The sequence below is a fragment of the Podarcis bocagei genome (genome assembly GCF_964188305.1).
Source record: "Podarcis bocagei genome assembly, chromosome: 15".
NCBI classification, from domain to species: domain Eukaryota; kingdom Metazoa; phylum Chordata; class Lepidosauria; order Squamata; family Lacertidae; genus Podarcis; species Podarcis bocagei.
In genome coordinates, this window is record NC_138141.1 from 38,223,915 (window position 1) to 38,236,611 (window position 12,697).

General features: G+C 48.5%; 1 protein-coding gene across 1 annotated transcript in view; it reads right to left on the minus strand.

The window, feature by feature from the left end:
• KSR1 (kinase suppressor of ras 1) overlaps positions 1-12,697 on the minus strand; it is a 106,623-nt gene that overhangs the window by 23,725 nt on the left and 70,201 nt on the right. The window contains 3 exon segments of the mRNA XM_081173262.1: positions 360-362; positions 365-817; positions 2,383-2,530. Coding sequence (XP_081029388.1) covers positions 360-362; positions 365-817; positions 2,383-2,530 — 604 coding nt within the window.

Consider the following 12,697-nt stretch of genomic DNA (forward strand, 5'->3'; position numbering starts at 1 on the left):
CTGTGCAATTTTCAGCACAGGCTGAACATTTTATTTAAGCAAACATACCCAGACACGGTAAATCTGGCATGTTTCCATATGTAATTCAATTCCATATTGTTTATTTTTTTAAGCTGCTGGTTTTATGTTGGGGAAATTTCATGCTTGTTTTTGACTGATAATCTTAATGTAAACGCCTTTGAGGTTTCGAATTACGAGGAAGCAGTACACAGATCCCGTCAAACAAATATATATATATATTTTAAAAGGACAGTAATTGTGCTAAAACAAACCAAGGGTTCAACTCTGTGCATGGCAGGGCCTCGTCAAAATGGCAACCCTTGCATGATAGTAAGACCACAATGCAGCAGATTGGATACTCACTTCATAGGAGGGACTTCATCGATCCTGTTGCCAAGCTGAGATTCGTGGGATTTGCTCCTCGTGAGGGTGGGGAAGTTGGGGAGCAGCTGGAAAACCTTCCGGCTGGGCGGTGGGGGAGTCCGTGGCGGCTTCCCCCTCTTGAGCTGGGGCGTCGTGGGGGGCGTGATGGTGATGCTGTGGGGAGTCCTGAGGTTCCGCCTCCCGCAGTGGGTGGGGAAAGCAAATGACTCCAAGAGGCTGTCGGCGCTGCCGGGGGGGCCTTGGTCCGAGGAGGACAGGAGCGTGGACGTGGAGACGGAGCGGGCCTGCGGGCCGTTCCCCTTCAGGGACGTCAAGCTGCCGTGAGTCCACGTGAGTGAGGTGGGGCAGGGGGAAAGTTCGGAGGGGGGCATCAAGCTGGCTTCACGGCGTGTGTCTGGCAGATTCCACACCAGGTCGTCTTTGTATTCTCCACCTGCACATGGGAAGAAGATTGCAATTAGACGGCTTTAAGAAAAGGGATTGTATTTTTAATCTTTGTTGGAAGCTGCCCAGAGTGGCTGGGGAAGCTCAGCCAGATGGGCGGTGTACAAATAAATTTATTATTATTATTATTATTATTATTATTATTATTATTATTATTATTATTATGGCGGGTGCCAACTAGCTGCAAGTCATGGTGGCTGATTCCTATGTCCAGGATCAGGAGATGATCAACAGCTACTGGGGAACATCAGCAAGAGAGGATTATTGCTCTTGCATCCTGCTATCGGGATGCGGGTGGTGCTGTGGTTTAAACCACAGAGCCTAGGGCTTGCCGATCAGCAGGTAAGCAGTTCAAATCCCCGCGACATGGTGAGCTCCCGTTGCTCGGTCCCTGCTCCTGCCAATCTATCAGTTCAAAAGCACGTCAAAGTGCAAGTAGATAAATAGGTACCGCTCCAGTGGGAAGGTAAACGGCATTTCCATGTGCTGCTCTGGTTCGCCAGAAGCAGCTTAGTCATGCTGGCCACATGACCCGGAAGCTGTACGCCGGCTCCCTTGGCCAATAAAGCGAGATGAGCGCCGCAACCCCACAGTCGGCCACGACCAGGCCTTATGATCAGGGGTCCCTTTACCTTTACCTATCCTACTATCAAGGCAGAAAAACTCACAAGGCATCAGTGAAGTTAACTCTTGGTTCAAGGAAACAAAACAGCTCAGGCCTAGTGAGCACAGCAACTCTTCCCCAAAGCTCTTGCCCCAATGACGTGGTTGTGTGGACTGAAGATCCCCACCTTCCCACTGCTCTCTAAGGCTCTTCCTCAACCAAGTCCTTCCCAAGCAATCTGAGGCTCCTTCGCCTTTTCTGTCTCTGCTCCGCACTCTTCATACCTCTGCAGGTTCTGGGAGACCGGGGGAGGGAGAGGAGCTGGTCGCAGCAGGAGGGGGAGAGCCCCTGGCTTCTTCAGCAGCCTGCTTCATCTGCCTCTCCCCCCCCCTCCAGCCTCTGCTTCTCCCTCTGCCTCTGGACTGCTCTCTGCCCCAGCCTCTTCCTGCTCACTAAGTCCTGTTACCTCTCCAGCTTCTGATATATCCTCCTCCCATGCCACACAAGGACACCTGGTGCACAATTAAACCACACAGCTTCCCCCAAACAAATTCTCGAAGCAGCAGTTTGTTCAGAGTGCTGGGAATTATAGCTCTGTGAGGGAGGAAAACTACAGTTCCTGGGCTTCTTGGCGGGGTGGGGGTGGGGACTCACGCGCTTTCAAAGTGCATTGAATGTGCTTTAAATGTATGGCATGCATCTGTGCCTGGCTGGCCACTGGGATACAGGGCTAGATAGACCTCTGGTCTGATCTACCAAGGATCTTATGATAGATCGCAATAGGCAGACCACACAGTAGCTGTCATTGCCTCTGCTGCCACCTGCTGTTGGGCTCCTTGTCTTCCACCCTACCAGTCGCTAGCAGCAAGGCTGCCTATTGCTTACTGAAATAGAGATCTACTACTGGAGGAGCTGCTAGTCTCCAGGAGCAGCACAGGAAGCCTTCTTACCTGTGCGGGTCACTTTCCGCAAGCAGGCGAGAGCCCCGTTGAGCCGGGAGCATTCCTCAGCACTGGCCCCGCACCTCTTCATGGTGTCTTTCACTTTCGACTCGTCCATTTCCAGTAAGGCATCGAGGGTCAACTCCTCCGGTATCCTCTGCAAGAAAGAACAGTGGTTTGTGTGCGTGGATTTTATAAGCTCTGTCATTTATTTGTTCAGGAAACTTTTGCAGGAAGATGGAGTCCTGTCTCCACCCCTGCCTACCCTCCTCCTATTTGGGGAACGAATTAATCACGCTGTGTGGTTGTGACGTGCTCAGGCAGATTGCTGGGTCAAGAAACACGGTTAGGAGCTTGGTCCCTGGTGTGGCTCGTTTGGTGACAAGCAACAGCTGCTTTGGCTAGAGCGTTGCCTCGTTCTGAGTGTTTGTGTGTGTGTTTTAACAAGGTCGAACAAAGGAACAACGAGAAATTTGTTTCTGACTGGACGGTCCAGTCACTCGCTCCCGGCTTTGAAAGAGTGACGAGGCAGTTGCGGGAAAAGCTGGCTGTGACTTGCGCCCAACCATCACTGCACTCTCCCTGTAAGCAATGACTGGCCTTTCCTGGAGTGGCATCTGTGCCAAAATATATACAAAGAACTGCCCGCCCAAGCATTGCACTTACCCAGGTCCAGAAGATACTGCAAAAGTTCAGCATCATTTGCCACCTGAAGCGGCTGGGGCAACCAATGTGGATGCTTAGACCTCAGCCCTTGCAAATGGGGCTGGTGCCGGGAGTAGCCATCACTGGGCAGCTGCTGAGGCCCACACCCTTGCAGGAGGGACCACCCCTCGTCCTTTCTGATGCTGCTGCCTGCGTTCACCTCCTGTCTCTGAGCATGTGCACAGCCACAAAGGTGCTAATATGGACTGGGCTCAGAGGGAGAAGGCAAACAAGTGAGTGCCTTCGAGGGTATAAAAGAGACTCACAGACAGCCCCCTGCTTGCAACCCTGCAGCTGGCATGGTTAGCAAACAACGCTGCAAAGTGGGTGCATGGGATATTTTGGCCACTGAGGACTGCATTTTCTCATGTGCAAGCAGTAAGTAGGGCTGGAGCCAGAGGCCCGAGTGAACAGGACACCCCCTTTTATTTCTCTGCCACCCCCACCTCCGTCCCCCCATCTTCCTATCCTATCCTCATGATATTATGCATCCCACAGTAAGTGAAGTCAGTATTCGTATCCCCCATATGGTGGGAGAGGGCCGAGGCTGAGAAAGAGAATGACTTGCCAAAGGGCATCTAGTGAGTCCATAACAGACATGAGATTTAAACAAGGGATGTCCTGATTCATAGCGCAAACTTTTGGCCCCTGCACCGGGAGTTAGGAACATTCGTTACTGGACTACAACTCCCATCATCCCTGGCTATTGGCCATGCTAGCAGGGGCCAATGGGAATTATAGCCCAGCCACCATTTCCCTTTCACTGCCACATATTTTTCAACAATAAACTTTGTCTTCCAAATTTTTTTCAGGGTGAAAGAGATGGGCCCAAGGTCACCTAGCAAGAATCATGGTCTGGAAGAGATTCAAACTCATCCTCCCTGGTCCTAGTTTGACCCTCTAAGGCAGCGGTTCTCAACCTGTGGGTCCCCAGATGTTGTTGGACTACAACTCCCATCATCCCTGAGCTCTGGCCTTGCTAGCTAGGGGTGATGGAAGTTGTAGTTCAACAACATCTGGGGACCCACAGGTTGAGAAAGGCTGCTCTAAGGGATGGGGAAAACCTGTTGCCCTGAACTACAACTCCCTGGCCACCATCCCCGCTAGCTGCAGCTGATGGGAGTTGTAGTATAATGATATCAGGAAGGCTAGAGGTTCCCCACTCTTGCCCTATGCGATGCCAACTTCTGAAGAGACAATCTTTGGACCCCCAACACCAAGAACAGAAGACAGGAGGGAGGAAGAAGATCTGCCACATGCAAGCAAGAGGCATGCTGGGAAGAAAAGAAACAAGAGAGTTTGATAACTTAAAAAACCAGGCTGGAATCCAAGTCACGAAGCGAGAGAGTTGCTGAGTGTTCCGGAAGCTCGTTCCGACACCAGATGATATAAGGACAGAGTTAGCATGTACTTGCACGAGACAACTGCTTCTTTTAGGAATGCTTCCAATCCGTTTCCTCCTTCCTTCCCTCCCTCCTCTTTTCCCAAAACAGACATCTTAACATGAGCGCAAATGAAACTTGGGGTGGCATCACCGTCAGGCGGTGCAGACTCGAACCAGCTGACTCCAAGGGGCAGGGACCGGTTCCCCAATCCACACAGCAATAGAGCCCATAGGTCAGACATGGAGACTGTGGGAAGGTTCAACGTTGGGACGTCAAACACAACTCAGGCCTCATCTCCACCATACATGTAAAGCAATGCCGTACCACTCCAGCCATCATGGCTGTCCCCCAAGGAATCCTGGGAACTGTAGTTTACCACCCACCCCCACATATCTATAATCCCCTGACTACAGTTCCCAGGATTCTCTGGGGGAAGCCATGACAGTTAAAGTGGCATAATAGGGCTTTAGATGCATGGTGCAGATGGCGCATAAGAATCCTCCTGGTTCTGGGCTCAGGTGATCCCGGAGAGCCATAACCATGCCCCAAGGCCTGCTGCGCTGTTGCTGAGGGAAGCCATTTTCCCCACACACAATGCCTCAACACAACTCCACCCTGTCATCTTCAGATAAAAGGAGGCCTAGGAATTGAATAAATAATAACAACATTCAAGGGCATCATGGAGACACTAAAATGGCTGTAGGTGCTGACCCTGCCCATACCAACTGGGAGTCCTGACTTTTCCTAGCCCTTGGGTCAAGGAACAACACTTAGACAGAGGTCTATATTATTCTATATTATTCTAACCCAGCTGAAGCGTGGTTTTAGGCCAGGGTTTCCCAAACTTGACTCCCAACCATTCCCATCATTCCTGACCAAGGATGTTGCGGTGTAGTCACAATGTTGGGGGGGGCGGGACCTGGAGGTTGCCAAAAACAAACAGACTAAAAGTCATTGTGGGCAAGCAAAGCCAAAGACAGGGTAGGAACGGAAATGGCACCAAAAAGACCTGTTCAGAAACCATCTATTTTCATCAGAATTTCCCCAAACAGAACACACTATTGAATCTCCACAAAGGTAAAGATGAAACCAAGAACAGTGACATCACAAGTGCCTTTGGGGTCCTTGTATGAGAAATGCCATCAATAGCTCGTACCCCTGACAGCAGGCACAATCTAGCCTGTTTATTATCATTATCAAGCTGGGCAAAGCAGCACCCTCCCTCTTTTATTCTGCCGTCTTCGCACATAATCTGGTGTCTGAATTGGGTTCCGGAACACGCTGTTAATTCTCACCAACGGGCTGGCTCACACCCAGATCCAAAAGAAAAGCTGCTGTCATACAAATGGAGCGCATGCGAGCGAGTGCGGCAGGCACACGTGTGCAAGAGAGAACAGTCCTAAGGAACATTTTGTCTAAAAAAGATGCAATCTGCAGATTAAGTTTCTTTGCATTTTTACAAATGACAGAGCCGGATTCTTTTGCAGAGGCTCCTGGACGAAGGTTTTTCACCCAGCCTACGTATTTTTAAGGAGTGAGCAATGCACAAAAGGAAGCCCTGAGATACCCACCGAATCCCTGACTATCGAAACATCGACTTTTGTTAAACAAGCTAAGCATGCAGTCCTCATTATGGTGGAAAGCAACTTTTAGAATGAAGGCAGCGTCCATCAGTGATGGACTAGAGTGCATTTTATCCAGGTTTCCAAGAGGAATATCTTCTTTGCTCGCCACACTCCTGTTCTCAAGTGCCGCCACAACTTTCCACATTACAAGTTTCCCATTACATCCAGCTTTGAGGGTGCCTCTGGCAAAGTACAAGTATGTGGTTTTCCTCTGCCAGCACACTGCCCAAAACCCACCTCCAATCTCCTGCTTCCACAGTTGCTATTTGCCCTCGAAGGTGCTACTTGCAGTGAAACGTGTGATTAATGCAACATGCCATTCGGCCCAAACTAGCAAAGAAAGGGGGTTGGGACTGATGGTAGAGATTTGTTTGTCGGAACTGAATCCTGCTGAGGCTGTCGGAAAACCTGGGGAGATCTGGCTCCGTAATAGGCCTCATTCCGCACGTGGCAGGCTGCTTTAAGACATTCAGAGCCTCGCGGGGGGGGGGGGGGGGCATGGCAGGAGCAGGCACAAGGTGGAGGGATCCACAGGGCAGGATTAAAGGGCTGAAGGATACACAGAGCTTGGGGCTGCAGCGGGCAGGAATGCCTCCCCATCCGGCTCACGTTCGAACTAAAGCGAGCTATTATTAGCAGGTGATCAGCTGAATGCTCCAACTTCACAATCAGTGCTGAGGCCTAGTTTATACCAAGGTGGAAAATAGGCGTCAGGAAGACTGAACAGCTTCAGGGTACAGGAGGGGGCTAGCCAGGCAAGACTCCTCCTCTCAAAAACATTCCCTGCACGCAGAAATCTAATGTATCAAGGAAAAGGGTTCTGCCTATCCACCTTCCTCCCTGATATTTGGGTTTTCTAAGCGCAGGGATTTCTTCCCTTTGTTTTTTACTTCTTCCAAAGAATCCTGCAGTTTGTTAAGGGTGCTGGGAACTGTAGCACTGCGAGAAGTGAACTACGGTTCCCAGGATTCTTTGGGGGAAGCCATGGGTTTCAAATGTACAGTGCATACGCAGTAGTTTGTTAAGGGTGCCGGGAACTGTAACTCTGTGAGGGGCAAACTACAGTTCTAAAGGATTACAGTGGTACCTCAGGTTACATATGCTTCAGGTTACACACGCTTCAGGTTACAGACTCCGCTAACCCAGAAATATTACCTCAGATTAAGTACTTTGCTTCAGGATGAGAACAGAAATCGTGCTCCGGCGGCGCAGCAGCAGCAGGAGGCCCCATTAGCTAAAGTGGTGCTTCAGGTTAAGAACAGTTTCAGGTTCAGTATGGACCTCCAGAACAAATTAAGTACTTAACCTGAGGTACCACTGTATTTGGGGGAAGCCACGTTCCTTAAATGTATGGTGTGCACATAGAAGTTTGTTAAAGGCTGTTGGGAATTGTGGTTCAGTGAGGCAGCAAAACTACGGTTCCCAGGATTCTCTGGAGGAAGTCATGTGCTTTTAAATGTGTGGTCCATGCGCAATCTCGGTCTGAGATTCCCTCCACCACCCCCACCACCCCCACTTGTAGTCCCTCGCCTGGAATTTAATTTTAGAACACCGGAATGGTGAGTTGTAGGAAAAAGTATAAGGAGATTATATTTAAACAATCCCAACGACCTTGAATTGGAAGAGCTCAGACAGGATTTTCAAAGCCTGCTGCCGGCCCTCACGACATGCAATGTGGGTGCATGCATATTCTCTCTCATTTATTTATTCTCTCTCTCTCTCTCTCTCTCTCACACACACACACACACACACAGCTAAACCCAGTGGGGCTGTAATGGAACAAATAAAGAGGCTCTCTTTAAAAGAGCCACTCTCACACACTGTACATATGTGACAGATTAACATTTAAAACACACACAGAGAGACACACACACACACACAAACTGCTCCACAGCATCCTTGGGAGATTAGCCCAATATGATTCATCTCCGTCTCTGCCCCCCCCCCACCTCCCGCCAACGCAATTAAGAAACCGCTGGTCACTAGTTTAAGCAGGATCTTAAAATAAGTTCCAAGAGACAAAAATAAACTAAAAACTAGACTTGATCTCTGAGCTCATTCCTAGGAGGATTTGCTGGAAAAACACGCTATATTAGAAATACCACGTGCAACGAAAGGGGCTGCGCCCGCCCCATTTTATCTGCTGGGAGGGCATTCCAGAAAGGTTGAGCTCTCAAGTAGATAGGTCTCAGTGAGCAGGATCTCCTCATCGCAACAACCGCCCCCCCCCCCAAATCCAGGCACTCACTCAGTGCCTCTGGGCATTTAGAACCTCATCTGTAGGAGACTGGGGAACTGGTCCATCTAATGTCTACACCAGGGGTAGGCAACCTAAGGCCCGTGGGCTGGATCCGGCCCAATCGCCTTCTAAATCCGGCCTGCAGACGTTCCGGGAATCAGCACGTTTTTACATGAGTAGAATGTGTCCTTTTATTTAAAATGCATCTCTGGGTTATTTGTGGGGCAAAGGAATTCGTTCATTTTTTTCTTCAAAATATAGACCAGCCCCCCACATGGTCTGAGGGACGGTGGACCGGCCCACAGCTGAAAAAGGTTGCTGACCCCTGGTCTACACGGACTGGCAGCCACTCTCCAGGGTCTCACCTCATCTCCAGGGTCCCCTCCTCCTCTCTCCTCCATCCAGGCAAGCAAAGAGGCATTATCAGAGATCGAGGGCACATTCCAGCCAGGCAAAAACACTAAGTAATGGTGTGCAGCAAGGCCAGGGCATGGCCAGGGGAGAGGAGGCATGGCTTGGAAGGGGAATGGTCCCAAGAGCCAGGCAGAGCCCCCCCCCCCGGCTTGAGGAGTGTGTGTGTGTGTGTGTGGCATAAGACCACTGACTCCACAACCCAAAAATTCCTAAAGAAGCAGAAGAAACCGTACGTCCCACAATAATCGGTGTGAGGCTATAGAAGAACACCTTGATATTTTACCATTATATCCGAGGCAAGGCTCCATGCATGCTGAAAGTTGCTTTAAAACAGTGGCGTAGCGTGGGGGGTGCCGGCCGCACCGGGCGCAACACCTGGGGGTTAGGGTTAGGGGGCGCAAATCCACGGGCTAGGGGGCGCAAATTACTTGCCTTGCCCCGGGTGCTGACAACCCACGCTACGCCACTGCTTTAAAAAGCTGTGTGGTGCATGGTACTGGCTGCAGAATCCAGTTTCCTAAGAATCTTTTAAAAGCAAGTTTCTGGTCCTTATGATTACGAAGGTATGTCTGAAAGCCCATAGGTAACACATAATCAAAATACCAGACACAGGGGAGTTCTCAAGTAAGGAATTCGCTGCCTGACGGGCATGTTCCTAAAACGCTGTTTTCATACAAGGATGCAGTAAGTAGGCTTGCAGGATCGCCATGGTGTAAAACAACAATGGATTAAAAAAAAAACACCCCAAAACCATGAAGGATACAGCAACCAGTGGGAGAAAGTAAGGACATAAGATGAGCCCTGGCTGATCATCCCAATGGCCCCTGCAGCCCAGCATCCTGTTCTCACCGTTGCCAACCAGATCCGTCCGAGAAACCTGCAAGGAGGACCAGAACACAAGAGCCCTCTCCCCTCCTGGTATTCAGAATCATTAGGTTCTCCAGCTGTGGTGGCAGAGCACAGCCATCATGCCTGGTAGCCATGGAAAGCCTTCTCCTGCATGAATCTGTCCAACCCTCTTTCAAAGCCATCTAATTGGTGCCCATCACTGCAGGAGCGAGTTCCATAGCTTTAAGCATGCACTGAGTAGCATGTATTGCCTTCAATAACCCTCCACAATGGTGAGGTCTAGCCTACAGGGAGAGGGGGCTGGCACACCGCCTCCAAGTAAAAAATAAAACAAAAGCATCTCAGCATGCTCAGGAAAGTAATTGCCTCTTTCCTTGCCATGTGGAGTCTGTCAAACCTAGCCAAGAGGATCCCACGCTCAGACTAGCATTGTACCGAAAATTTCTCCTCCAGTTTCCCCCCGCAACTGTTCTCTCCATCAATCACCATGAAACGAAATTGCATCTGAAAAAATGGTCAAAAGGAGAAAGAGAATTTAAAAAGAATTCTCATGGGGGTGGAGTTTCATGGTGCGTACCTTGAATTTGAAGAAGCCCAGGAGGTACCGTATTTTGAGGATTTTTCATAGCCTGCAAATAATCTCATCAGCAGACTGCAAACTGCAGCCTTCCTGGGTGTTCATTCCCCCTTTATAAAAAAAAAAAGCCCACGGCTGGACTCTCTTGTAAGCACAAGAAAGTGGAGAAGCTGCTTATTGTGTCAACTGAAGTCTATTTATTTTGAATAAATAGCGGAAGGGTTGTGACTCAGTGGGAGAGCATCTGCTGTACCTGAAGAAGGTCCCAGGTTCGGACAAAAAAGTTGGTTTCCAGGTGGAAAAATCAAAATTGGAAACAGAATTGTTAGATCCAAAAGCTAAGAATTTGTCGAGAATGTATAACTTGCTGTTGAAATGGAACACTCAGGATGAAATGGTGAAATCAGCTATGATTAAATGGGCACAAGATGTTGGACATAACATAATGATGGCTGACTGGGAACAGTTATGGACCACAGGTATGAAATTTATGGCATGTAATGCTCTAAGAGAAAATTTAATGAAAATGATTTATAGGTGGTATATGACACCAGTTAAGCTTGAAAAAATCTACCATTTGCCCGATAATAAATGTTGGAAATGTAAGGAGACTGAAGGTACATTCTTTCACCTTTGGTGGACATGCCCAAGGATTAAGACATTCTGAGAGATGATTTATAATGAAATGAAAAAGGTATTTAAATATACCTTTCTGAAGAAACCAGAGGCCTTTCTCCTGGGCATGGTCGGCCAATTGGTGTTAAAGAAGGATAGAACTTTTTTTATGTATGCAACAACAGCAGCAAGAATACTCATCGCGAAGTATTGGAAGACACAAGATTTACCCACCAGGGAAGAATGGCAGATGAAGTTGATTGACTACATGGAACTGGCGGAAATGACTGGCAGAATCCGAGACCAGGGAGAGGAGTCGGTGCAAGAAGGTTGGAAAAAGTTTAAAGACTATTTACAGAAATATTGTAAAATTAATGAATGTTAGAAGAACGTTGGAATGAAGTGATATGGCTTCAGTAGAAAGGTTATAAGGAATTAAGTACAAATAGATTAATAGAGTATTAATGGAAAAATAAGGTTAAAATGTGTTAAGATAATTAGAGGACAGAAAACAGGGGAAGATGGAAAGGAATTGCTGAAATAATTAATAGAAGTGGAATACGAAAAGGGAGGCGTGAGGAGGTCGTGGAAATATGTGAAAGACAAGATATTGAAATTTCTTTTTCCTTTTTTTTCTTTTTTCTTTTTTTGATGTGTTTTTAAATTGTTTTTGTTTTGTCTTGTTAGTTTTTAGTGTTATGTAGTGTCTTTGTATTGTAATGTAATGTATTGTTTTTTCTTTGCTCTTTTTTTTGTAAGTGTTTAAATTGTTGCAATAAATATTATTTTTAAAAAAAGAAAAGAAGGTGGTCCCAGGTTCAACGCCAAGGAAAAATCAGGTGAGTGCTTAGCTTGCCCTTGCAGCTGCTCTGTGAATGGGCTTCCAGGAAGGACCACCCCTTTAGCCTGCTAGACTTTAAAGTGTTTGGGCGGAGAGGAGGGGACCAGCAGCCCTCCAGGTGTGACTGCACTTAACTCCCATTAGCATGGCCAATGATCAGAGGTGAATGATGCAACATCTGGAGGCCCACAGGTTCCCACCATCAGCATCAGGAAAGATGCACAACACCAGCACACACAGAGTTCATGCAATTACTCAATAAGGCAGACTCCGTGAGGGGTTCCCAAGAATTGGGAAGCTTGCCTGTTCGGAACAGGTTTGCCCTTCCCCTGAAGGAGACAGGTACGTCATTTGAGGGTGCTCCTAGCTTCAGATAACCAATTACCAGAGCAGTTGGTGCACCAACAGCGTCCTTTTCTGGATAGTGGCATTTTAGCCACTGTGATTCATGCCCCAGTAACCTCACGGTTGGATTACTGTAGCCCACTTTGTGGAGATCTGCCCTTGAGGTTGGTGCAGAGGGTGAAAGTGGTGCAGAATTCAGTGGCCGGGTTACTAACAGGAAGATCTGACTGTCCATGTACAGTGGTACCCCTAGTTACGAACTTAATTCGTTCCGGAGGTCCGTTCTTAACCTGAAACTGTTCTTAACTAGAGGTGTGCTTTTGCTAATGGGGCCTCTTGCTGCCACTGCGCCGCTGGCACACAATTTCTGTTCTCATCCTGGGGCAAAGTTCTCAACTCGAGGTAACTCTTCCAGGTTAGTGGAGTTTGTAACCTGAGGCGTTTGTAACTCGAGGTACCACTGTATTACATCAGTGCCAAAGGTACTGGACCGGCTGCCTCTGAACGACAGAGTCATCTTCAAGGTGTGGTTAACATACAACACACAGAACAGCTTGGGACCAGGTTTCCTAAAGCGTAACACTCCGCCCAGACCCAGTAGACCAGGCGTCCCCAAACTCGGCCCTCCAGATGTTTTGGGACTACAATTCCCATCATCTCTGATGACTGGTCCTGTTAGCTAGGGATGATGGGAGTTGTAGTCCCAAAACATCTGGAGGGCCAAGTTTG